We start from the raw sequence: 24,348 nt of genomic DNA, 5'->3' as shown, positions 1-24,348 counted from the left end.
TTGTCCACTACAACAAAAACGGATGAATTTAGCTACAATAAAGAAAGGAATAAATACACTGAAACTTTCCTTAATGGTCAGCTTCATACTAAAAATATATGTATTATTACAGGACAACACCCTCCTTTTAAGCACACTCTGAGATACGGACACAGCAGCCTTCCTTTCTTCGTAATAACGAACAGTACGCTACGAAGCATGGAAAACGAATACAGAGAAACATACGAATTTAGCATACGAATACGTTTTCACTTTATACGAATTTAGAACATAATACAGAGAAGCATAGAAAACACTTTTCGCAATTGGAAAACAAATCTGTGATGCACTACAGTAGACAGAAAGACCCTTTCCTACCATTGTCTTTGTTATAATATTGCAAGCCGAATTTTTCTCCTGCGATAATTCTCTCCCTCATTCTTTCAGAATTCGTATAGTGAGTACATTGTTTTACATTGAAATATATTTACATTTATAACTAATGTATTTACTATGTACGGCATGCAATTATAGCACTGGCTGCGAGTAATCTAAACTTCCATTCTTCTCTCTGTAATAAAAACTTCTTTACAGACAAATAATCATGTGCCAACGGTGTCCGTTATTCAGAGGTTTCAGTGGATCATGATTGGTAACCTAGTTCGCCATTCCGAATGAATTAGCAAACAGTGCTAGAAGTAAGTATTGGAGGTGGAAGGCTACGGTTTAGAATCTGAATGATTCCAAGAAGGATCATATACGCAGATGAAAACATCTAGACTGTGAATTTAATCCTTTCACTAACCATTGGCTATGAAATGATAAAGGTGAGATGATTTCTCGAAGATACGCAATTTTTATGTCATTTTCAAGATAGCGGAAATAATAAACCAAAATAATGAAATTTCGAATTTGTATCTGTCTATATTTAGAAATTACTACCAAACAAAGTGATCAGTGTCCTTCAGATGTAGTGTTATTAATAGGAGCGTAATTGAAACGCAAGCCAATTAAGGTGTTAGGTGGTCAAAGGTCAATAATAATAATAATAATAATAATAATAATAATAATAATAATAATAATAATAATAATAATAATAATAAAACAACCTATCAAGGATGCTAACTAGTTTGTCCACAGAACTTCCTATCTATCTGACCATTACCAAAGTTCCCACTTATTTGGGAAGCATGAATTCTCTGATTTTTCCAGGTTTTCCAGGTCACGATATTCAAAATTCCAGGTCTATATATAATGTAAAACAGCAATGTTTTAGACGACCTAATCCTAATCTACTGAGTATGTACAGCTATATACTGTGTATGCAGGTAGAGATATTTTGCAAAACAATTTATTATGTAAAAATATCTCCTACCAAATAGCCAAGTAAAGCTAAAAGACAAACAGAAAATTAGAATTTCCAGGTGATTTTACGAGTAAGCTAAATTCCCTGCCTTTTCCAGGTGTTAAAGGATTTCCAGGTCGGTGGGAACCAAGGTTACGAATATCAATTTTGATATGATTTGCTTTCCGTAATCCTCATAATTATATAACAATGCAAATCTAGAAGGACCACTTCATAGATGAATTCTTCTTTGAAAATTATTTTAGTTAACAAATAAAAATACATATTTTGTATCAAACACACAAAAAGATTTTCCCGGAAACATTTTGTTAAAACAGATATTTTCCGAAATCTGAAGATATTATCAGTCCAGAGATGTAATCCTATACATACTTCTCTTTCCAAATTCTATACAAATGGAAAATTCCACATAAAAAAGGTGGGGAGTTTGTCATCTATGAAATTATCATTTCTCCAACCTTCTACGCGATAGTGACAGTACAAGTGTACTTTTAAAAATAGACTTTATCAGAGTTCAAACAAAATGTTCTTATACTTACATTTCATGAAAAAAAAAAAAAAAAAAAAAAAAAAAAAAAAAATTCTACGAACAAGATAATTTCATAAATCAAAGAAAAAACTAAAGGGAGACAAAATATGAAGAAAAAGTTAACAAAATATGAAAATCAGAAGTCCAAAATATAAATTTTTGAATGATTTATTTCCCAGAAGATCAACTATATATGTATATATCAGGCCATGGGAGTATAAGTAAATTCTATGGTGGAACTGTCTTTCTTTCTTTAAGACAAGGAAAGCCAAATGTGAAGATCTTCTTGCCGAAGGAGGGGAAGTTCGTTCCACTTCCAAATGGGAGGATCACACGAGCCATTGGTTCCAGTAGTGCAAATGGATCTCAACCCTAATCTGAGGTAGGTAGAGCTGGGTATTGTACCTCTTTTACGATTTCCAAGGATTTCCATATTATAGGCTGGACTCTTCACAGGATTATAGCCATGCCGTGGAATTTGGTACCTTGCGATGAAAATTTTGTCAAAATATTACGAAATATGAAAATTTTAAACCCACTATCTCAATTCTACATACTTTGAAGCATTAAATTCCTTGTTCTCATTGCCCAACGACACATGGCAGAAAATATGAAATTTTTGCTTCTCTTTATTTACAAGCTAATAAAGTAAAGGAAAGACAAACGACTTGCATACCCGTAACAAGGTTCTCGTTGGTGTATGTGTAACAAATTGATGCCACTCTTTATATTTTTTAAAACAAACGAACTGCTCCGGACTGATATTTCAAAGAATGTTGCCACCAGAATCTAGCTTTTACAGGCAGCACGAGTTTCAAAGCTTCTCAGCGCACCGTCTTATTGATTCAGACGGTACAGACAAAATATCTACTGTAGGTAGTTTGTATGTTGAATATTCAAAACTGAAAGAAATAACTATTACAGAAGTGGAATAAGTCACTTAAAATTAGAGCAATGCTATTGCTTGTCAACTCAATAACAAAGAATTCTCCACACCTCCTTGTTTCTTTGATAAGAGTATCCTCAGATGCTGGTATGATATTTCCAAATAAAGCCAATGACAATTTCTTCTGCAAGTGACCTTTTATAGATACACAACAAAACGTTTGAGATTCTACACAAATCTGTTTATAAAACTTGAAATGAAAGTATACTCTTTAAGGTAAAAATTTAATCTACACGGAAATTTAATTTGGGTAGTTAGCGTTTAATGTTCAGTTTCAGCACCGAGGCTGACTGATATGGAATCTACTGTTTAAAATGGGATCCGAACCCTACGGGTTTTAATCCGAGGTAAATACTCCAATCTACAATCACATTGATTGAAAGCATAAGCGTTAGCCATTTGGCAACGAACGGGCACAATCTACAAGGAGTGTCACTTAAGAAATTATACAACATGTAGTAAGATCAGTTTTGACATAATCTTCTAATACATCAGTTTCACCGAAAGTAAACGAAACATTAATATTAGATACAATAAATCTAAGTCACGGTGAGTGAAGACGCAAAAATATGCATACAATTTATACATATTCTCAATAACGGTAACTCACACGGAGTAATTAATTTTAGTTTACTTAAAAGATAATTTAATTCTAAAACTAAACAACAATTTGGAATTTTTAACGAAATTTTCTTCAATATATTAATTATGTACTTTTTATCTATTAATGTTTGGGCTTGATATTGATTTGTAAAGTAATTAATTCAAGTTTTACCTGGGAAATAGGGAACTTACCTTCGATCGCTGAGAATTTATGTATCGCACTTGCTTAGTAAATCATCTAATTTTCTCTCGAAACAAAATGCAGTTATTTAAAAAAAATACATAATAATGATTTTTTTAAAAGTAGTAACATTATTATTAATTACTTAATTTAAGACTAAAGACAAAACATGAAACTGACTTCAATTTCCAAATCAACTACTATATCACATTCAAAATTAATGAGAGCATTTTAGACAGTAAGCCAATATCCTCACGAATTTTAGCAATCAGCTCATCTATTTCAAGTTCTGTTTTCTGAAAAATCCCTGAAAAAAGTTTTGTACTCTCACCTGATACATGTTCGCAGAAAATAAAAATAGGAGAAAAAGAAGTAAAAGCATCAAGGAAATATAAAGGAACACAGTCTGTTGGGTCCTTGATGACTGCGGAAATCAATAGGAAAGGTATATCTTCACTGCTCTTCCTCGACGAGTCATTCTTTTAAATTTTCTTAATGTTTTTATTTAGGACTACCATATTCTAAAATTTCAAACTGCGGACACACTTTCATCTGGATAATTCGTTATATAAACATTATATTTGGACATAAGAATGGTACGTTTTATCTTTTACTTTCAAGTTTGTTTTCAAAACTTTATGAAGAATATATTGAAATATACGAAAAATGATTAAATACGAGTACCTGTTCATATCTTCTAGTGTATATATATATATATATAATTCCTTCTTTGAATACAAACAAAAATGTGAAATGTCTAGAACAGAGCGCAAAATTTCCGGTCGCCAGGTCGCCATTGGCGACTAGAGATTTAGAGCTGGCGACCAGTGTTCAGTAGGAATGATTTCTGCCGGGATGCACAGTTTATGTTTCGCACAAAAATAATTGTCACTGAGTGGAAGAAAACACGGAGTGTGAAGTCTTCACAACGGACATGGAAAGCAAAGTCTTTACAACGTTGTAATTCGCCCCTCCTTTCCCACCCTCAATTGAAATGATCATATTTTGTGCAGTTTTACCTGTGAGTACTGCCTCATGTGAGAGAGGCTTCAGCAGTCTCAACAGAGTTAAGACTTCTTTTCTCTTTTTCTTCTTATAAAATGCACAGTTAGACTTATCTTAAAAATACTCTAATAGATGGTCCAGTTCTGCGGTAAGTAACCCTGGTTTCCTTCGCGCTCAAAGGATAGCTTTCTTCTTCTTCTTAGGGGAGATGCGAAAAAAGAATCGCCCCTACCATAGTAGAGTAATATTTGAACGGCTAACATTGTACATGCGCACGCGTGTATGTGTGTGTGTGTAGGGAGGAGAGCAATCCTAGTGGAAAAAATACACATATTCAGAGTTGAATAACTATTATACATATTCTGTGTCTATTCTTATGTTATATTAGTTATTACTAAATATATAGCCACGTGTTATAAAAATAAGAGTAATTTTTTTGCAAGCAAAAACTTAGCGAGGTGCTAGGAATGTCCAGTAAGAGGGCGGACCTGAATGTTTTTTGTGTATCCTCACCAGATGGTCCTCCGGTGATCAGATCTTGCTTTTGCTAAAAATTCACAGACATTTCAAAGACACAGCAATATTGTAATCTGAGTTTATATTTGCGTTTCAAAATGATACCATTTTCGCAGTGCTTCTTGAGAAAAAAGAATCGAAACTAAAGAACACTAGTGGAATTTTCTGCACCAGCTGAACTGCCTGAGTCTTGTTCATTTTGTTTCTTGGTATGCAGTGGAAAGTAGTGGCAATAGAGCAATTAATTGCAACGAAAACTTCACCAAATGCAAAATAACGCGCTTGGGTAATATAGTTAATAGTGAATCCTTCAACAAACCATTGGTTAACACGTATATAGACAAAGTAAATCAATTAGCTGAAGACTGTAAAATAACTTGTATTAGACTTCACGACAACTTTTGATGAACAGACCTTGGAAGTGTACGACAAGAAAACAGAAACGTTACAAGACAGAGTGGACAAATTAATTGGAAAACTAATTGTAATACAGCAATCAAAAGACGTTCCATCTACTGCAAATAAAAAAAGTTAAAAGTGAATGAAGTGCGGTTACTGAAATTACAGCTGCCAACTTCTGATGGATCAGTAAAAGATTGGCTATCTTTTCGGGATATATTCGTGGCATCCGTGGACAGTAATTTATTATTAAGTGGGGCGCAAAAGCTTCGCTATTTGAAAGCACCTTTGCGTGGTGAAGTTGTATAACTTGTGCAGTTGTTATCAGTGACCGATCAAAATTACAAGGAGACATGGGAAGTAATTAGTATTTGGTAGCAGAACAAACATGAACTGGTGAATGATACGATAAAACGATTTATTTTCCAACCATGTGCAGTAGCCGATTCGCCAGCCTCTCTTAAGACAGTTTCTAGATACAACCAACAACTGTGAGGGTCTAAAAAGTGTTCGAGATTCCGGTAGAGCATTGGGACGCGATATTAGTGTATTACGTACCTGAAAAACTTGATAGTAATTAGCGACAACAGTGGAAGTTCTCAATAAACTCCAATGAGCTTCTAACGTTCGAAGCCTTGTCTCAGTTTCTCAACCAGAGATTACTCGCGCTCCCGGCTTCCGGGGCAAGTAAAGCGAATAAAACTCAGTCGTATAGACCGGAAAGGCCAGGACACTGGCGTATCATGCTTCAGTAGATGTGATAAGTGTGAAATGTGGACTGCAGAACGCGTTGAATACATGCAAGGATTTCGTTTATATCTAGTCGATGACAGACATTCCTTGTGAAAACTATAAACTTTTGTACATTAATTGTCTAAAAGGAACACACAAAATTGCTCAGTGTACAGCAGGTGGCTGTCATCGCTGTAAAAAGTTGCATCATACGTTACTTCATTTTGACAAAGCCGAAAAGTGATTCTTTTTCCCAGTGCTTTCAAGAAATGTCTCATGTAGCAGCTGAGGGGAAAACAGAGACACTATACGTCCTCATGTGTTGCTGTCAATAGCACTGGTGTAGGTTACAAACAACGTAGGCAATTTCAATCTCTTCGTTCATTGCTCGACTGTGTATCAGAAGTAAGTTTTGAGTCAGAAGGTGTGCCCAAGTCCTGGGACTTTCTAAACAAAGGGCAAATATAACCATCTCGGGAATAGCTGCCAGTAGTGCAGACAATTCACGTGCGACTGTGGATATTGCTTTTAAGTTAAGATACAATCATGAGGTATATATAACAGCAGCAGTTGTGGTGAAAAAGATGACCGGAGATATGTCTAGGCAGACTCTTACTAAAATCAGTGAATGGATCCATATCAAGGATTTAGACCTGGCTACCTGGAGTGCTACAAAACTAGTGGAGAGGACATATTACTCCACTATGAGGACACATTTCCATTACTCGTGCGAGAAGACAAACGCATGGGCCATCAAGGTGAGCCCATTGTATTGGAAACAGTAGGCTTTAGGTTCGGTATTATCAGGGAAAAAACTGCAGTGTACATCGGCAGTGTTTCTGTTTCATGTATATTGTAATCTGGATGTCTCAATGCGTCGATTGTGGGAGATAGAAGAAGTGCAATCTGCGCATCCTTTAAAGTAGAAGAAAAGGAATGCTAAGTGTATTTTGCGGTGTCACTTCGAAGAGTTAATGGTTGATATGAAGTTAATCTATCATTTAAGATCAGTTACTATGACCTCGGCTATTCTCGTGATCGTGCAACAAAATGCTTCCATCAGTGAGTAAGAAAATCTGTGCGATGGCTTGTATAGTAAGAACAATATTGTAGGTTCATGGAACAATATTTAGAACTCAATCACATGGAACCTATTTCATATGGTGAAAAGTGTACCCCCAACGAAGAGTTTTTAACGGAGAGTAGTACAAGTACTAAACTGTATGTAGTGCTCGACGCAAGTGCTAAAACCACAAGTGTGTCACTGTATGAAACGTCTCGTTCATCGTGCTCCGTTTTCTAAACTCACCCGGTAGCAGTATGTGCAGACGCAAAAATGATGTTTAGGCAAATTAGTGTAACAAGACGACACAAAGTTCCAATGAATTGTGTGGATGTCATATCTAAAACTGCCTATTCAAGACTATTGCTTACAGTTACATATGAGGCGCATCATTCTTGGCAACAAAGTGTCTCCAACAACTGGCCGTCTCGTTAGCCTCACCAGTTTTACTTCATGACTTCTACGTAGACGATTGTCTTACGGGAAGTAACTCTGTGGCAAGATACAGCTGTTAGAAACGGGAAGATTTGAACTGAGCAAGTGGGCGAGTAGTGAGTCAAGTGCTTTAAAATCCATCCCCAGTCATTTGAGAGAGACTAACACAATCTGTCCTTGGAATGATGATGATGATGCCATCAAGGCATTAGGAGCGAAGCCATGTCTGTCTTAAAACACATGCTCTTTCCAAATCATTGTACTAAATTTTATCGAGACAATTATTGTCTGTTTTGGCAAAACTATTTGATCCGTTAGGGTGGCCAGCTCCTACCCTATGAAGGCTAAACGTCTAATGCAGAAGACACAAGTAGTCTACCCTCTAAAACATCTTCTGTCATGGGCTGTATACGTCATGTTGAGGATCTTCCCTGGCCACCAAGGTCAAATGATCTTTCTTTAGTTGAAAACACTTGGGACTAGCTCGAATGCCAACTTTGCGCTACTGCCGATTTCAAAGATCTCGAGGTACAGTTACAATAGTTATGGACTAACATGCTACAGGCGACGATACGACGACTCTACGACTCATTTCCAAGCCGCAAACACACACGTATAAGTACCCGAGGGGTGCTACACCTTGCTGATATGCAACACACATTACGCTCATACAAACTCGTTGTCGGATTGATCTAGTAATTATTACAATAAAGTTATATGGCCTTGAAAATCGTGACGTTTCATTTCCTTCTCTCCATTCCTTCTGAGTGCTGCTGCTTTTTTTTATTATTTTTTATCTTTTGTTTGTTTGTTTGTTTGTCAGTGAATGTATATACGACTTCTTTTTTACTCCCTTATGTAACAACAAAATCATAAATTATGACCTACTACAGTGGGTTCCGATCTACTACTCAGTTTTCACATAAAACATTGTACACTCAGAAGGAAGTTATGCTTTTCATAATTAAATGTACATCCGACACTTAATAATTACTAATTATTGGTGAAAATAACAACAAACCTAACAATGTGTGTATGTTGGAAGTGTTTGTCATACTGTACGTATAAAGCGTGAACATACGTATAAACTTTGAAATAATTTATTTATGTATTTTATAAATTTCACCCCATATTTTTGTCCTATAGAGTGAAAGGAGATCATAGATAAATAACAAACAGGCCACTGTACTGAGCTTCCTCTCTTGCACTTCTTGAATTAAATTATGACTTCTGCCATATCACATGAATATTAACGAAATATGTATAAAATCGCTTGAATTGTCTCGAGAAATTAGTCCAAAATCTCACCGGAAGAGTTAACTAGACCTAGTGAATCTGTGTCCAGGGCCATAGGCCAATTCCGTTATGGGTATATATACGAAAAACGAAAAGAAACTTTGCTGGAAATAGATAGTTTAAAATTTAAAATGGTGAAATTTGTCCAATCACACTAGTCGTTTGGGCTTCACATCGGTTAAGGTGTCCTATGTTTAACAAAACAGTTATGTTTCCAGTTCTGCAGGCTGCTTGAATGGAACGTAAGAGCACGCAAAAATGACACAGTTAACGTGCACACATTGCGTTAGGGAACCTACAATATATCAAACCCTTTCCCAACTACGCTTCCCAATCTATTTCCAACAATTTCTTCCTTTTCCCATTTTTTCTTATCTATTCATAACGCCGTTCACCTATGACCCCGGACTATTGATACACCAGCATAAACTCTCATTGGAGCTGTTTATGAGGAAATAGTACTTTTGAATTTCATCATGCTGTAAACTATCCTTACTTTTCTGGGCAGGAAGGAAATTCCACAGCCGTCTCCTGAGAATCTTTATAAAAATCTTTAATTTTACATGAAGTCCGGACAAGGTGAACGGTATGGCCTCTAAGCGTATATATACATATATATTGGGATAAACGGACGAAAAGACGGACACCATCCAAAAATGCTTTTTTTGATTTGTACGAGCCATGAGTTACGAAAATTAGATACAATCTCGAATTCGATTCGATTACCATTTTGTACAATCATTATACCTTCTTTTCTCCTGTCGTTGTTCGAAAGTTATAAATATGACAAGGCCTTGTATTCATCCTTAGCTTTTGAAAAGTGAATGATGTATAATTTACTATTCAAAAGCTCTGGAAAATAAACAAGTAAATCCCTACAAGATAATGATAATTAGGAAAAGTTGAAACGAAATCTTTGGTTTAACGTATTGCATGATAATTTAAAGTCTGGTGGAGTAAAGAGAGTGCAAGGAAACGGAGTGATAAAACATAAAAAATATATTATCTACTACAAACTCATGTATCCTAAGATGGGATCAGAGAATCTTCTCACCACAGTTTACACACTAGCACTAAGCCACTGACTCTCATGGATTAGCTGCACAAGTACTGAACGTTACAAATTTCATTTTTATGCAGCTTGTAAGAGTATGTAAAAATACAAGCTTTTGTTATTTTATGCTACATTAATTTACTAATTGGTCCAATAGATTTCGTTCATCAATCATCCTGCAGATATCAATGGTTGTCTAAGCTTATTTTTGCAGATATGTACGTTTCCTTACAGGTCTTTTGTTTCATGTGCTAACAACCTCTACTATGAAGATAAAAGCACCTTCTTCTACAGTGGCTTTTGTCCAATAATCTTCAGTGTTTTCTCACAAATATGTGGTATAATATTTTAGGTATACAATTTAAAGAAGACAGAAAAAAGATGTTGTAGGGAAACGTACTTACCTACAAAAATAAGCTGAAGTCCCTATAATATCTGCAAGATGGTTGATGGACCAAACATATTGAACCAATTAATAAATTAACGCAATGTAAGGAAACAAAAGCCCTGGTTTTACTGCATATAAGTACTTGGAGGCGTTTATTACTTGTGATAAATGAATTTGAAATATTATAAAATAAAGGTAATTATTTCTTTGCTTATTTCATATATATGAGGGTTTTCGCAAAATTCGCAAGTCAAATTTACTTCTACAAACTTCCACGTATTTACTAATACTTACCCAGAAGATCGTCCAAATTAGGACCACAATCATCAAAAGGCACAGTTACGCTCGGATTAGTTGTACATATAGGATACGTCATCAACCAATCTTCGTACCCGCCATCTAAAAACAGTGGTTCTCTTTTATATATTATGCCTGGATCCCACTGGAAATAAAAAGAATGACATTTTTTCTACAACTAAATTCATTTCAATAATGCTAAGATGATAAATACTGCCTGACACAATGTTTTTCGTCAGTAAAATCCGTAACATTAATACACCGCACCCTATTTTTGAAGTTTCCTTTCTCATAGCAACGGTTTTATAGGGCGCTACCCTTCTGGATGTTTTAATGAAACGTAATTTATACCATAGATATAGGTCTGTTAATGAAACATTTATTTACTAACTGTAACATTTTCCATAAGTAGAAGCTTTGCTTGGTTATAATTAAATATAACTAATTATTTGCTGAGCAAAACTATATATTTTCATTAAAATTCAACACGTGTTACAGTTTCGCCAGCTAACTCTCTGGCTTCAATAAGTATAATTGAAAGGGATTTGCTGCTGCCAGTAGCCAATCACAAGAAAGATATCTTAGCTGTTGTATGTATATACGATTGTAGAGTTATACTATATCACATAGTGTCTGATGAAGCCAAAGAGTTAGTTGGCGAAACTGTAACACGTGTTGAATTTTAATGAAAATATATAGTTTTGCTCAGCAAATAATTAGTTTATATTTATTTACTAAATATGAACAAAATTGCCCGGGTCGTTTTTGAGAAAATCGTCCGTGAAAAACCCACCACCAGGAGCAAACTATCCGTTCAGATTTTTTTAATGAAAAATAATTTATAACATATTGTAGATTTGTTACTGAAACATTTATTTATGTATTATGAACAAAATTACTTGAATTATTGTTTTTGAGAAAATCGCTCTTGTGAATTTTTCCCGAAGAAACAGCTCATATTATATTATAGGGTTCTTAATGAAATATTCCTTTATAAAATAAATAAATAAATTCGTCAGAGCAGTTTTCAAGAAAATAACATTTTTTTAATTCTCACTCTTCAATAAATTATCCTTATTTTTGAGGGTATAAAGAAAATTCGAAAAACCTCTCTGGGGAATCCCATAAAAAACCTTAAATTTAATATTTTGTCCAGATATATTGGACGGTATGGCTTCTAGATGAGTGTACTTCCGGACGAACGGACGAGCAGATAGACGTCAAAAAATTACTTTTTCGGTATGTAAGGGCTACAAAACGTGTAAATTCGTTGGAATTTCGAATCTGATTTTCTTTTCTCACGATCATCATACTTTCTTCTCTTCTATCATAACTCGAAAATAAACAATAAAAATTGAAACATTTAATAATAACTGGCAATTATCATTTTTTAATTTCAGTTCCTAATTTTAAAAAGAAAATTACGTACAACAACAACTATCAATTTTCATTCCATATAAAGAAAGATACATTATCTGCGAGGAACTCTTATTCCGAAATCTCTTACCATTGTGGAACTATTCATATTCCAGTTTTAAACTCTTAGGAAGTGCATAGCAAAAATAGTGCTAGATATATCAGCGTTCACAAATTTCCCACAATTAAATAAATAACAATAATAAAATAAAAATCCCGTGACATGTATCTCTAGCTTTAAATATGAAAAACTGTTATTTTCAACTCGACATTTTATCTTTTTATGTAAAAGCTCTAGGGGACACTGTAGCCTAGTGGTTAGAGTGTGGTCCCGGATTCGATTACCGGTCGGTGTCGCCCAATTTTCGGCGTCCACCCAGCATCATGAGGAAAACTGGGGAGTCACGTTAATGAACGACGCGACGACTACTAGGTCTAGAAAGCTCCCGATAAGCCGGTTAGTAACATGGCGTCGCAGCGGCTCAGACCCTCAAATGGGCTGTTACGCCAAGTGGTTTTGGTATGTAAGAACTCTATTGGTAAAAAAAAAAAAAATTATTTAGACTGCGAGAAGAAATCACAGAACGGATATAGACTATTCTTGAAGACCTCTACTCTGAAATCATATATTGAGTGAAACTGTGTATAATTTAATTGCGGCAATACATTGCCGCAATATTTCATTGAAGATTCAACTTCCGATAAATAATTTTGATAAGCTCTCATACGCCAATTAGAATTGGGTATTCTCGGAATATGACTAATCCATATTCACTGGCTTTATGCGCAGTTTTATTAGCTTCATTTCTTAATATGAACTGAAGTTACGTGTAATGAAAAACAAACTGATATGAATAAATTAATTTTTAAAAAAATGTACGAAGGGCCTAGCGGAATAAGCATGTGAAAACTGCCCCCAAGCATATCTGCACCAAATTTACAGTATCGATTAACATTTATGAGGAACTCAGTTTTCAAAATTTTCAGCCCAAGTGCTTTTGGAGGGGTGTTAGAAGGGGGGAAGAGGAAATTTGATTTTTTTTTTCTCCTGAATGGCTCAACCGATTTGCATAAAAAGATATGTTAGGTATTCTCAACAAGAGAAAAGTCGGAAAATATTGTTTTGAAATTTTCGAACAAAATTTTTTAGTGGAAGACTAACTGGGACACCCACTTTTTTTTTATCTTGAGAGGGTCCCTAACAACATATATTATTTTCATTTTGTTTGCAAGTTTACCTCATACTGAAAAAAAAAAAGGAAAATGTACATAGGTCAGCATCTATGTGGTATACATATGATACACACTGTACACCACTACAATAACCAGTACCTTTGAATGCAGGGGGAGATGAAGTTGTTATAACATCGGAATCTTATGATAACAAGTATTTTTATGTGTTAATGGTAATTGGTCTCTGAGGATGAAGGGGGGTTTCGACCCTGTTCTTACCTCCCTTGCCTACACCACTGCTGACATCAACTGAAATTATACATTCCCGCTTTTTGTGTTAATTTTGCACATAATCAATGTTCTACTATATATAGTTTTTTTTTTTTAATTGTTCTTGTTTTGTAACAGTTGGTTAATAATATGCCTCTTGTTAATAGGTATTTTTGTGTGTAGTTTGTTTTGATGGTATTACTGTGTGTGTGTGTTTGATATGATTAAATAAAGAATTAATTGAAATTAAAAAAAAAAAAATCCTCATCCCTGTTTTCGTCCACTACTAGAATAACTTCAATTTTCATTAACTGTTAGTGAGTATTTTAGCTGGTCGAATGCTTCTCCGTAAGTACCTACAGATGCGCATGCGCTACAAATGGAGGGAGAAGAGTTCCACGGCTATACAGTGTAAGTCGACGCTGAAGACCTGTTATTACTTATCGTCGTGACTCCAGAACGTTCCGATCACTACGGAAAACTTTCTATTTTGTGCATTCTTATTCACTGTAAGTATTTAAGTGAATCTCGTTAAATAGGTTTGCTACTAAACATGCCTAAGATGCGTGTAGTATGTAATGGATGCAACAGAAAAGATTTAAAGAGAACTCCAGGTATTTTTTTTTTTTTTAAAAAGTAATCAGGAATGACACTGAAGCAGAGATTTATGCTGCTGTATTTGGTAGGCAAGTGGAGGTCAACGACATTTTATGTAATAAATGTCGACTTTCTATTTATATATATATATATATATATATATATATATATATATATATATACTACCTATTTCACCCAGGAGTGCCGTTGTTTATTTGGGGGCGCTGATGTAGTCAACATTGAGTCATGCGCTGCCTGTCTCTGTATTGGCGAGTGTTGCTAACGCACAATATCGAAAACGAACTGAACAAAGCGTCACGTTCCAACAAAAGGTCCGGAACATGTTATGAAACATGCTACATTTTGAAACTTTATAACATACTCCTAAAAACATGAAAAATTAAAAAGTTGTAAGAATTTGTCTTGATGGTTTTTAGGAATCCTGCTGTAAGCACTTAGGCATCCTAATGCATCCCTTTGTTAATCCTGTTGTAAGAACAGCATAGTAAGAAAATGTAGAATTGTGAAGGATTTATCCTCATTAGTGGCGTAGCTAAGGGGGTTCTAGAGGTGGCTAAGCCCCACATAAATCCAAGTCTAATCCCACGTAGAAAAATCAAAAGTTAAGAAAAAAAACTCATGGAAAGAACTGCCAAAGATTATTGAAGTTTTACCCAATACAAATTGCATACCGTTCGACAAATAATTTCATCTATACTAAAAACAGAAATGTGAAACCTTACATTTCATATTTCAGTCTTTATTTATTGCTATTTTCTGGTTATTGTTAGTATGCTGGACCAGGGATTAGGGTGCGAAATTGTCCCAACCTAGGTGACGGGGAAGTGGGGGGAATGTTTCTTCTCAAATTGAAATAAAGTAGAAATGACATTTTATGAAGTTTTTAATGGGCGAGATTCCTCCAACCCTCTCGTGAGTGTGTACCTTACCCGGGGCCCACGACCCCCGTCTATATTCCAGTAGGCTCCTATCCTCCCGATATTCCCCGTCACTCCTTTAATAGGTGGTGTTCCATACACTACACCACGGCGGGACCCTAGCCCCATCTAGGCTTTAGTGCTAGCTAAGCAAGAGACAGAGGGACAGTGTTCAAAGAAGTGAACAGGTAAACAAAGCTAAAATAGTAAAATAACTCGCATACAGAAGCATTGCATACTTCCTAATGTGAAATGTATGTCCCAACGATCAAATCTGTTGCTAATTTTCTGCAGATTAGCAAAAGAAACAACAATCTCTTGCAGGGGCGGATCCAGGGGGTCGATCAGGGCAATTGCCCTTCCCCCAGAAGAAAACACTTTTTTATTTTATACATAAATAAAACCCATCCCAGAGTTTGAAGCTCTTAAAAGTAGCTCTAACTAGCAGTATTACAACCCCCCCCCCGACAAGTCCGTCCTGGATCCGCCCCGGGAAATCAGGCGTAAGCCTGACAACCCTGTAACGTGATGTCTCGTATATCATGATCTGCAGAGATCACGTGGTTGCACATAAGCACGTGGTTTATGAGAACTGTAATATCTGATCAACACCTTATAGTGTCCCGTGTTGTTTTATTTTCGCTCGGGCAAGAGAAGGAAATTAGAGGAAGAGTTATTGTGACGTGTACTCTATTTTCTTGTTTATGTTTCAGTGTTTTATGCACACTTTATTTCTCTTGTTTATATGACTCCTATTGGCGTGTAAAATTTATTATATCATGTGTCTAGGAAAACATGTCATAACCCTATCTTGGATGCAGAACGAAATAAATAAATAATTTTAGGAACCAGCTGGGGTTTCTTTTTTTTTTTTTTTTCGTAACAAGTGCGATGCATTTTGCTCCTCATTCTCACTAAGCTAAAGAAGGAAGGATCACTTTTCTTCGAGGTTTTATCGTGAGCATTTTGTTCTTTCGTATTCAATGGAGTTACAGGTTTTCTAGTACATTGCGTTCGCAACCGTCTCGCCTGTCGAAAGGGGAAATTGTTGAGATAACAAATGATTCGGACACTGATGCATACGAAATACAAGCAGATTATTTTTCTGACGAAATTTGTTATTGATAAGCGAATGGGAGAATCGCTTTTGCCTCCAGTAAAGAAAGAAAAAAGACTCGTAATACAGATGAAGAATTAGGATGGACTGAAAATTTGCAACCATCTCAAAAACCTGAATTTTGCTGAATTTCCGGTTTCAATCCCTCCCAAGTATTTACTGCTATCCCTATCTATCTTTCTTTGATTTATTTTCTTTATTTCTTGACTATGATGCTAGCTATCGTAAATGAAATGAACAGGTACGAATCTCAATAAATTGCAAAGAAGCATCCCGAAGGTGCTTTGAAAAAAATACTCTATATTTTCTCTGTGGAGAGACATCACTCTTCCCGAGTAGAATGTTATTTTGTTAGCACCTATTCAGCATGCCGCTATCTAAACCTAGTTCCATTTGGGTATTTTTATGTATGGTTTAAAAGAAATGATTTTATTCCACGTTACACGTTTATTAGAATATCAGCAAAATGTTCTTTAAAAGTATGACGTCATCACACCCACCTTCCTGTGCACAAGGCATTTAAATCTGTTTCTACATGACAAATGGTTATTCTTCTTTCAGGAAACCAAATTTTATCTTTCTATGTGCATAATTAAGATTTCAGTAATTTTTTTCTAACTCTCAAAAAACCCCAGGACAAGGGGAAAATGAGGGCTGAAATTGTCCAGGATCGAAAGTGTTAATTCGAACACTGGCAGCAAGCCTCGGCTTGCGAGTTCTGTGACTATGACAGAGAAATAGAGAGAGAGAGAGAGAGAGAGAGAGAGAGAGAGAGAGAGAGGGCGGGAGATAGATAGATGAATAGAGATAGGCTTAGAGAGAGAGGGAGGGAGAGTAGTTGAAGCAAACAATCCTTGTCACTCACATGCCCATACATATACTCCTACGCTAACTTAAACCATGCTTGTTTCCACAAAGAACGTACCATGTTTTCTGCAGAAACGTACTGAGTTTTCAACACTGCAGATTACTGAATCACGAGTGGGCTGTCACGTCTTAGCTGCGTTCTGTTTACATCTTAGTTCTGTGTTTTGCCACCATAAACAACGGCAATCCTATCTGAAATGGGTAGTATATATATATATATATATATATATAATAATAAAACCCGGATCCTTCTCAATCATTATCTGATGGATTCTTATTCGAAGTAAGCCTCAAAGTAAATACAAGTGAGGAGTACGTTGAAATTTCGATGCAAAGAACAGTCGCTACTCATAAATATTTTGTTTATGTTTTCTACGAACAATATCACTGTAGTTCCTGACGATACACGAATGCAATGTTACATCAAAAAACATATCTTCATCCCAGTTGGGAATATATGTTATAGAACCAATTTCATTAAGAATCGGTTTTACGAGGATCTAAACAACGTAAAAGTGCATTCTCATACTTCTAAGCTCAGTGTCGCAGAATTTACAAAGATTCCTTCAATTTCCTTGAAATGTGATTCCACATTGTATGATAAAATTGGCGACTTTAGTCTTTCAGAACAGCAAATTCAAGTCTTCACAGGGCTATCTTGGGACAATCTTATGGAACTGCGAGACATGATGGTTTCCATGCAAAATAGAGAGTCGCAGTCTATAACTCAGTCTATAACTTCGTTATGTTTCTTTTCAAACTACGAACTGGAAATTCCAACAAGGTGTTAGCTTCCATATTAGGTATAGAACATGAACAGACGATTTCCGATTACTGTGCTAGTGTGATTACATCTTTTGAAAATAATATCTTACCAACTCGTTTTGGTATTAAGAGTGTTAACAGAGACGATCTATTGAATAGCCACACAACGGAAATCACAAGAAAACTGTTCAACGCGGACTCCTTATTTTTAATTTGTGATGGTACCTATGCACGACACCCAAAAAGTACAAATAATCGATACCAAAGAAAATCTTTCTCTGGCCAGAAAAAAAGTTCATCTTTGCAAGCCTTTTATGATTTGTACTACTGATGGATACGTAGTAGATATGCTCGGACCTTATCCTGCCAATGAAAATGATGCAAAAACTCTGGAATCAATCATCAAAGACGAAACTGGTTTGTATGCATTACTAGAAAAAGAAGATAAGTTTTTACTCGATCGTGGTTTCGGAGATGTGAAAACCTATCTCGAAGAAAAGAACTTCGAAGTATTGATGCCTGCTTTGAAAGGGAAGCGCAAACTACTCAAGAAATTAACAAATCTCGTTTTGTGACCAAAATTCAGTGGGCGGTTGAATCTGTGCACGGCATGCTGAAATACAAGTATATTCTGTTAGATCACAAAATAGACAACTGGTACCGGAAGATGGAGATTATTTCAGAATCGCATCATTTTTAAATAATTCATACGGCAAGAGACTACAATCGGATGTGGAATACACAGATGACATTTTGCAAACAATGCACAGTCAAAACGGCATGGAAAATGTTCTAGCTACTGAAGCAGAAGAGAAAGCTTGGATCCGGCGAAATGTCCCTTTCAACACTATCACTTCCAATGAACTTCTTGATTTTCCAGAAATGACCGAAAAGGATTTGCAGATTCTTTTTACTGGGTCACATCAACTTTCCCAAGCCGTATCCTATTTAACAGAAATGCTACATAAAGATGGAAACGTTGTTTTCGAATATGCGAAGACTGAACCAAATGTGTTGTAAGGACGAGTGTTCGCTCTTACTGTCTTTATTTTTTGTGAATAAAGGATTAGTGTAAAAGTGTATATAATTTTGTTACTGATAAAGGCAAGTCTGACCAGACATATATATTTAATTACATATATACGTATTATGTGTTATATAATTTCATCTTAGTTATTGCTTACTTATTTGTATGTGTATATCTGCTTAAACTGTGTATTTTCTTGCTTGGATTTCTTTCAGCTTTATTTAACGAACTCAACATTCAAGTTTTTTCTATATAGATTTTCTTATAGTGATCGATGGAATTTTCCAGAGGCTTGCGACGGTTGCTCGCGTTCAAAAGACATTTTTGCGGATTTTTAAGAGAAAATAAAATTCTGGATGACTATGGCTGTTAGAGCCAATCTATGTTGAAGGTCCTTCCTCGCTTAAAAAACTTTCGTATCTTGTAGGAAACGGTCTGAATGATGACCGATGACAAGAGAATAAATGATTTCTCTGGAGCCTGAGTGATGGCAATAGAATTTTCTGATTTTATAATGAAATAAGTAAGGGACTGACCTAAGTGATGGCTAGAGCAAGGAATAAGTGATTTCCTTCGGTCTAAGTGATGACCAAGTTTTGATAACATTTAGTTAGCCAGGTGATAAGCTTGAATGATAGCTTATTGGGATAAGTGATTCGCATTATCTTCTAGTTAGGATAAGTAGGTTATATTTTTTTTTAACCTCGGAAGCAGAAAACACGTTTTTTTCCTTCTTCTTCTACGCCAGAGAAGCCTGAGTGATGGTCTTCTCTTTAGAGAAAGAGAATCCATCTTTGGACTAAGTGATGTCCATTGACAACAAGGTCTCTTACATTTATAGACGGAAAGTTGTAGTCAGGCTTTCCTGATAGAGGTAGGCGTCAGACAAAACTGTGAGGAGTTACAGATCGGTGGAGTATGACTAAGCAAATTTGTAGGAGTCCGTTGGTCTGAGTGATGATCATCTGACTTAAGGGATACAGCTCTGAAGTGAAAGAGTTCCGGAATTTTTTTTTTTTTTTTTCATTTTACCTTAAGGAATTTCGTCGAATCACTACAATTTATTTATTATCTAAATAAATATTTATTTACCCTGATAGGACTAATTTTTATTTGAGAATAAGACAACCCATATATTTGATGGTAATTTTTATTATTTGCTTGTGGTTTATTATGATTGGATTCCCTTAGAGCCGAAACAGTGTGGAAGGAGGGAACCACAACAGTCCCCAAATTCAAAGTACCATCTCGACACATTTCTTGGACATAATATAGATGCTTCATCAGATACAAACCTAACAGTATCGGAATTTCTGGCATAATACACTATGCATGTGAATGAGATAATGGTAGAAGAACTGTTGGCTGCTGTTCACACGTTGCTGCTATTGTGTATTATTTATTACATGCGAGATACTTATCGAAAATCATTCGACCAGCTGAAATACTCAGTAAAATGTTCACGAAAACCGAAATTGTTCCAGTAGTGGACGAAAACAGGGATGAGGGTTAATTTCTTTTAATTCATTATTTATTTGATCATATTAAAGACACATATACAGTAATACCATCGAAACAAACTAAACACATAAATATCTATTAACAACAGGCATATTATTAACCAACTGTTACAAAACAAGAACAATTACAAAAAAAAAAAAAATCTATATATATCGCAGAACATTGATTATTTGCAAAATTAACACAAAATGCGAGAATGTATAATTTCAGTTTATGTACAGCAGTGGCGTAGCCAAGGGAGGTGTGAACAAGGTGGAGAACACCCTTCATCCTCAGAGACCAATTATCATTAAGACAAAAAAAAAAAAATACTTATCATAAGATTCCAATGTTATAACAACTTCACCCTCCCCCCAATTAAAGGTATTGGTTATCCTAGTGGTGTACAGTATACCACATAGATGCTGAGCTAGTACATTTGCCTTTTTTTTTCAGTATGAGGTACACTTGCAAACAAAATGAAAAGAATATATGTTGTTAGGGATCTTCTTAAGACAAAACTGGCAAAAACTTATGTGTGTCCCAGTTAGTCTTCCATTTTTTTTTTCTTTCAATTTCAAAAAATTGTTGACTTCAATTTTCAATCCCCAAAAATTTCAAGACAATATTTTCCGACTTTTCTCTTATTGAGAACACCTAACATACTTTTTTTTTCGTGCAAATCGGTTGAGCCGTTCAGGAGAGAAAAAAAATAATTCAAATTTCCTTGCCCCCTCCTAACACCCCTCCAAAAGCGCGTGGGGGGCCGAAAATTTTGGAAACTGAGTTTCTCATAAATGTTAATCGATACTGTAAACTTGGTGCAGATATGCTTGGGGGGCAGTTTTCACATGCTTATTCCGCTAGGCCCTTACAAGAACACCTAAAACACAAATAAACTGAATTATTACTAGTAAGAAACAAGCAGAAAGGCACCGCAAAAAATAGCAGTTTCCTTCTACATGAAAGAAGCCCTTTCGGAAGAACCTTCTTCCATCTTTAGCTTAACTGAATTTTAAGTAAGCTGACGATGAAAGAAGGTTCTTCCTAAAGCGCTTCTTACACGCAGAAGAAAGCTGCTATTTTTTGCTTGTTTCTTACTAAATATCATCACCGCTCGCAATATTGTGATATAAAATTATTACTAATTCTGTTAGTGCACTAGGGCTACATACATATATTGTTATGTTGAAAAAAAAAAAATAATAAAAGTAAGCTATTACTTTTGGAAAGGTAAGCGACCACAAGTATTTTAAAAAAATACGTAATATTCTTAATTACCATTGTTGAGACACAAAAGAAGATACCGTGAAGATCGTGCTGTGAAAAAGGACTTAAGTCATTGTATCTACCTGAGTTTGAATGGTCGAGTGTCTCATTCAAAATATTTGAAGGCAAATTAAAAGAAACAATATTAGGTGAATAATTTGATATTACAATGTGTTATATACGCTTGATAAGTAAAGATTAAAGAACATTAGTGATGAAGAAAAGAACTCTTCAGAACTTTCATAACAGGCGTTCAAAAATGTATGTACACTTTTCAATAGTGGTTCCTATGCTGCAGTTTATTAAAATTCAAATTGAATTATAGAAGCAATGTCTGGGATTATAGGATGATAGAGCATTTTCGATCAATCGATCATCTTAACAGTCCGGATTTGAATCAACTCGACTACAAACAGCAGTCAGTACTTCAATTAATGGCCTGCAAGAAGAGACACCCTAATATGGAGCACATGAAACGCGCCCTGGTCAAGGCAACCCGCCACTTCCCTATCGACCTGTTTCTAATTTCACTGACGAGTACCCCGCCAGACTCTGGACCTATATGCAGGCCCAAGGTGAAGATTTTCATAACTTGATTGGTGCTCTTCATGCTCCATACTTTCATGTACCATCTTGCAAAAGGATATCAATGTATCAACATTGTGTCCCTGTTTCATTTCGAAACCTCTGACAGTATTTATGAAATAACTACATTCAGAATTAATTAATTAATAAAAAAAATTCAACAATGTCGTAGTTCTAATTTTATGTTTTTAAGCCCTCATCAAGATTTTGATATATCTGGGGAAAAAAAGTTACTTTTTACAAATCTATCTGCGCAATTTTAAATCACTTTTACCGTTAAAAACTTTACTTCTTCTACAATTTTAAGTAAATAAAACAAACCTTCCCCAATGGCTTAGCTGCACTGGAATACCGTTTCTCGTGAGATCGGCGAAAACAAGTAATGCTGGGACTGGTCAGGTAAAAGATGACTGACTATTTGTACTGTAATAGTTTGTCATCATAAAAAACACAGGTCATTAAATTTGCGTTTGACTGTAACGCCACTGGTGCCTAATTGAGTAACTAAGTTGTTGATTATTGTGGATGTCAGTGTCTTAATAGATTGGTGAGTTTGGTGTATACATTAATTTATATATATATAATATTCCTAGATTCGAAAGGAAACTTTACATCAAAGAGAGCTAACGTAATTTCGTTCAATGTATTACTTGATCATGCAATCTTTTAGACAGCTTTAATATTTGGAATGTTTGTTAAGAGTTTAAAGTTTCATAATAAAAATAGTTATTACATATTTAATCATCGAAGTCACTGCATTGTTAAATGTTTCATTTGAAGGAGATATATATAAAAGTTTAATGCATTTATTTCGCTTTCTCATTTTCCTAAGTATCACTTCGTTTGCTAGTTTAAAGTACTGCAATTTTGGAAAGAAATACTTACAAAAATTATCTGTTTGCCATCAAAAGTTATAATTACGGAAAAGAATATATTTATATATAGCGTTCCGGAAATAGAAAAATGTTTTTTTTCGAATCACCCTAATATATATATATTAGGATGGTTCGAAAAAAATCATTTTTCTACTTCCGGAACGCTATAGTGCGCAAAAGTTGCCATTGGTATAGACAAGAAAGAAAAGAAAAGAAAGAAAAAAAAGAAATTTTTTAGTTACATATCTTCCGGTCCCGCATCGCCGTTGAAATTTGAAAAATCCCGTAAAAACAACAAATTTTCAATATTTTTCTAAATGGACTGAATAATATAAAATGATGACCTATGCAGCCTAAAGGTAACTTCAAGTATGTAAAAACAACTTTAAAATAAATAAACTATATTTATATAGTATCTTCTAGTCACGCATCGCTGTCAAAAATTTGTAAAATTTGCGAATTTAGCAAAATTTGACAGTTTAACATATTTTATATTTTCTTAAAACAAGTAAGAGAAGGACCTTACTCACCATGTGGGAGTGGCTGCACTTGGTGTTCCACTACCCAAGCAGTCATAAAATGATTAGGGTGTATTATTTACAATTGTATTTACAAATTTATAATTTCACATAATACGCCAATAAAAACTTTCATTTTCTGTTTTATTTTTGCTCATTACTAATGACTTGAAACAGATTTATGCGAGGGTAGCGGTACCACAGTAGTAGAACGTTGAATTCTTGTGCATGGGGTTCTTGGTTCGATCCCAGCTCGCGCCAAGTGACCTTTGTGGTAGACAAGCACCGTGTGTGTATGTTTTCTCGGGATCCTCCCACTTTCTTTATTCCACCATTTCATTCATTTCTCATCATCACCGTCTCCTTTAGCCTACCCGGCATAACCGTGGGACGTAAAACTTAAGTCTATTTTTTCATTTTTTCTGATATCTTGCGAAAATATAGGCATGAATGATCTTGACAATAGTGTAGCTCTGATGAAGCCGTCTCTAGCACTGTGTCCACACACTATACCGAAGATTCCGTTAGAAGCTTAACGCATCTTCCGACAGCATGAGTATGACATGGAAACTTCTTGAAATTAATAACTAGCTTAGTGTCTGCTTATAAACTACCTTACTTCGTCATTAGTCAATGGTGTTA

At 35.2% G+C, this 24,348-nt stretch overlaps 2 protein-coding genes across 6 annotated transcripts in view; one reads left to right on the top strand and one right to left on the bottom strand.

The window, feature by feature from the left end:
• LOC145668376 (uncharacterized) overlaps positions 1-24,348 on the top strand; it is a 233,494-nt gene that overhangs the window by 137,607 nt on the left and 71,539 nt on the right. The gene's annotated exons all lie outside the window — the stretch shown is intronic.
• Positions 1-24,348, bottom strand: part of Usp8 (Ubiquitin specific protease 8) — a 135,736-nt gene that overhangs the window by 64,191 nt on the left and 47,197 nt on the right. For all 5 annotated transcript variants that reach the window (XM_081736156.1, XM_081736157.1, XM_081736155.1 and 2 more), the window contains one exon: positions 10,787-10,934. In XM_081736156.1, the coding sequence (XP_081592282.1) occupies positions 10,787-10,934 (148 nt within the window). The remainder of the gene's footprint in view (positions 1-10,786; positions 10,935-24,348) is intronic.

Source organism: Thermobia domestica, chromosome 13 (genome assembly GCF_964235325.1).
Source record: "Thermobia domestica chromosome 13, izTheDome1.hap1.1, whole genome shotgun sequence".
Classification (NCBI taxonomy): domain Eukaryota; kingdom Metazoa; phylum Arthropoda; class Insecta; order Zygentoma; family Lepismatidae; genus Thermobia; species Thermobia domestica.
This window is presented reverse-complemented; position numbering and strand designations above follow the sequence as displayed.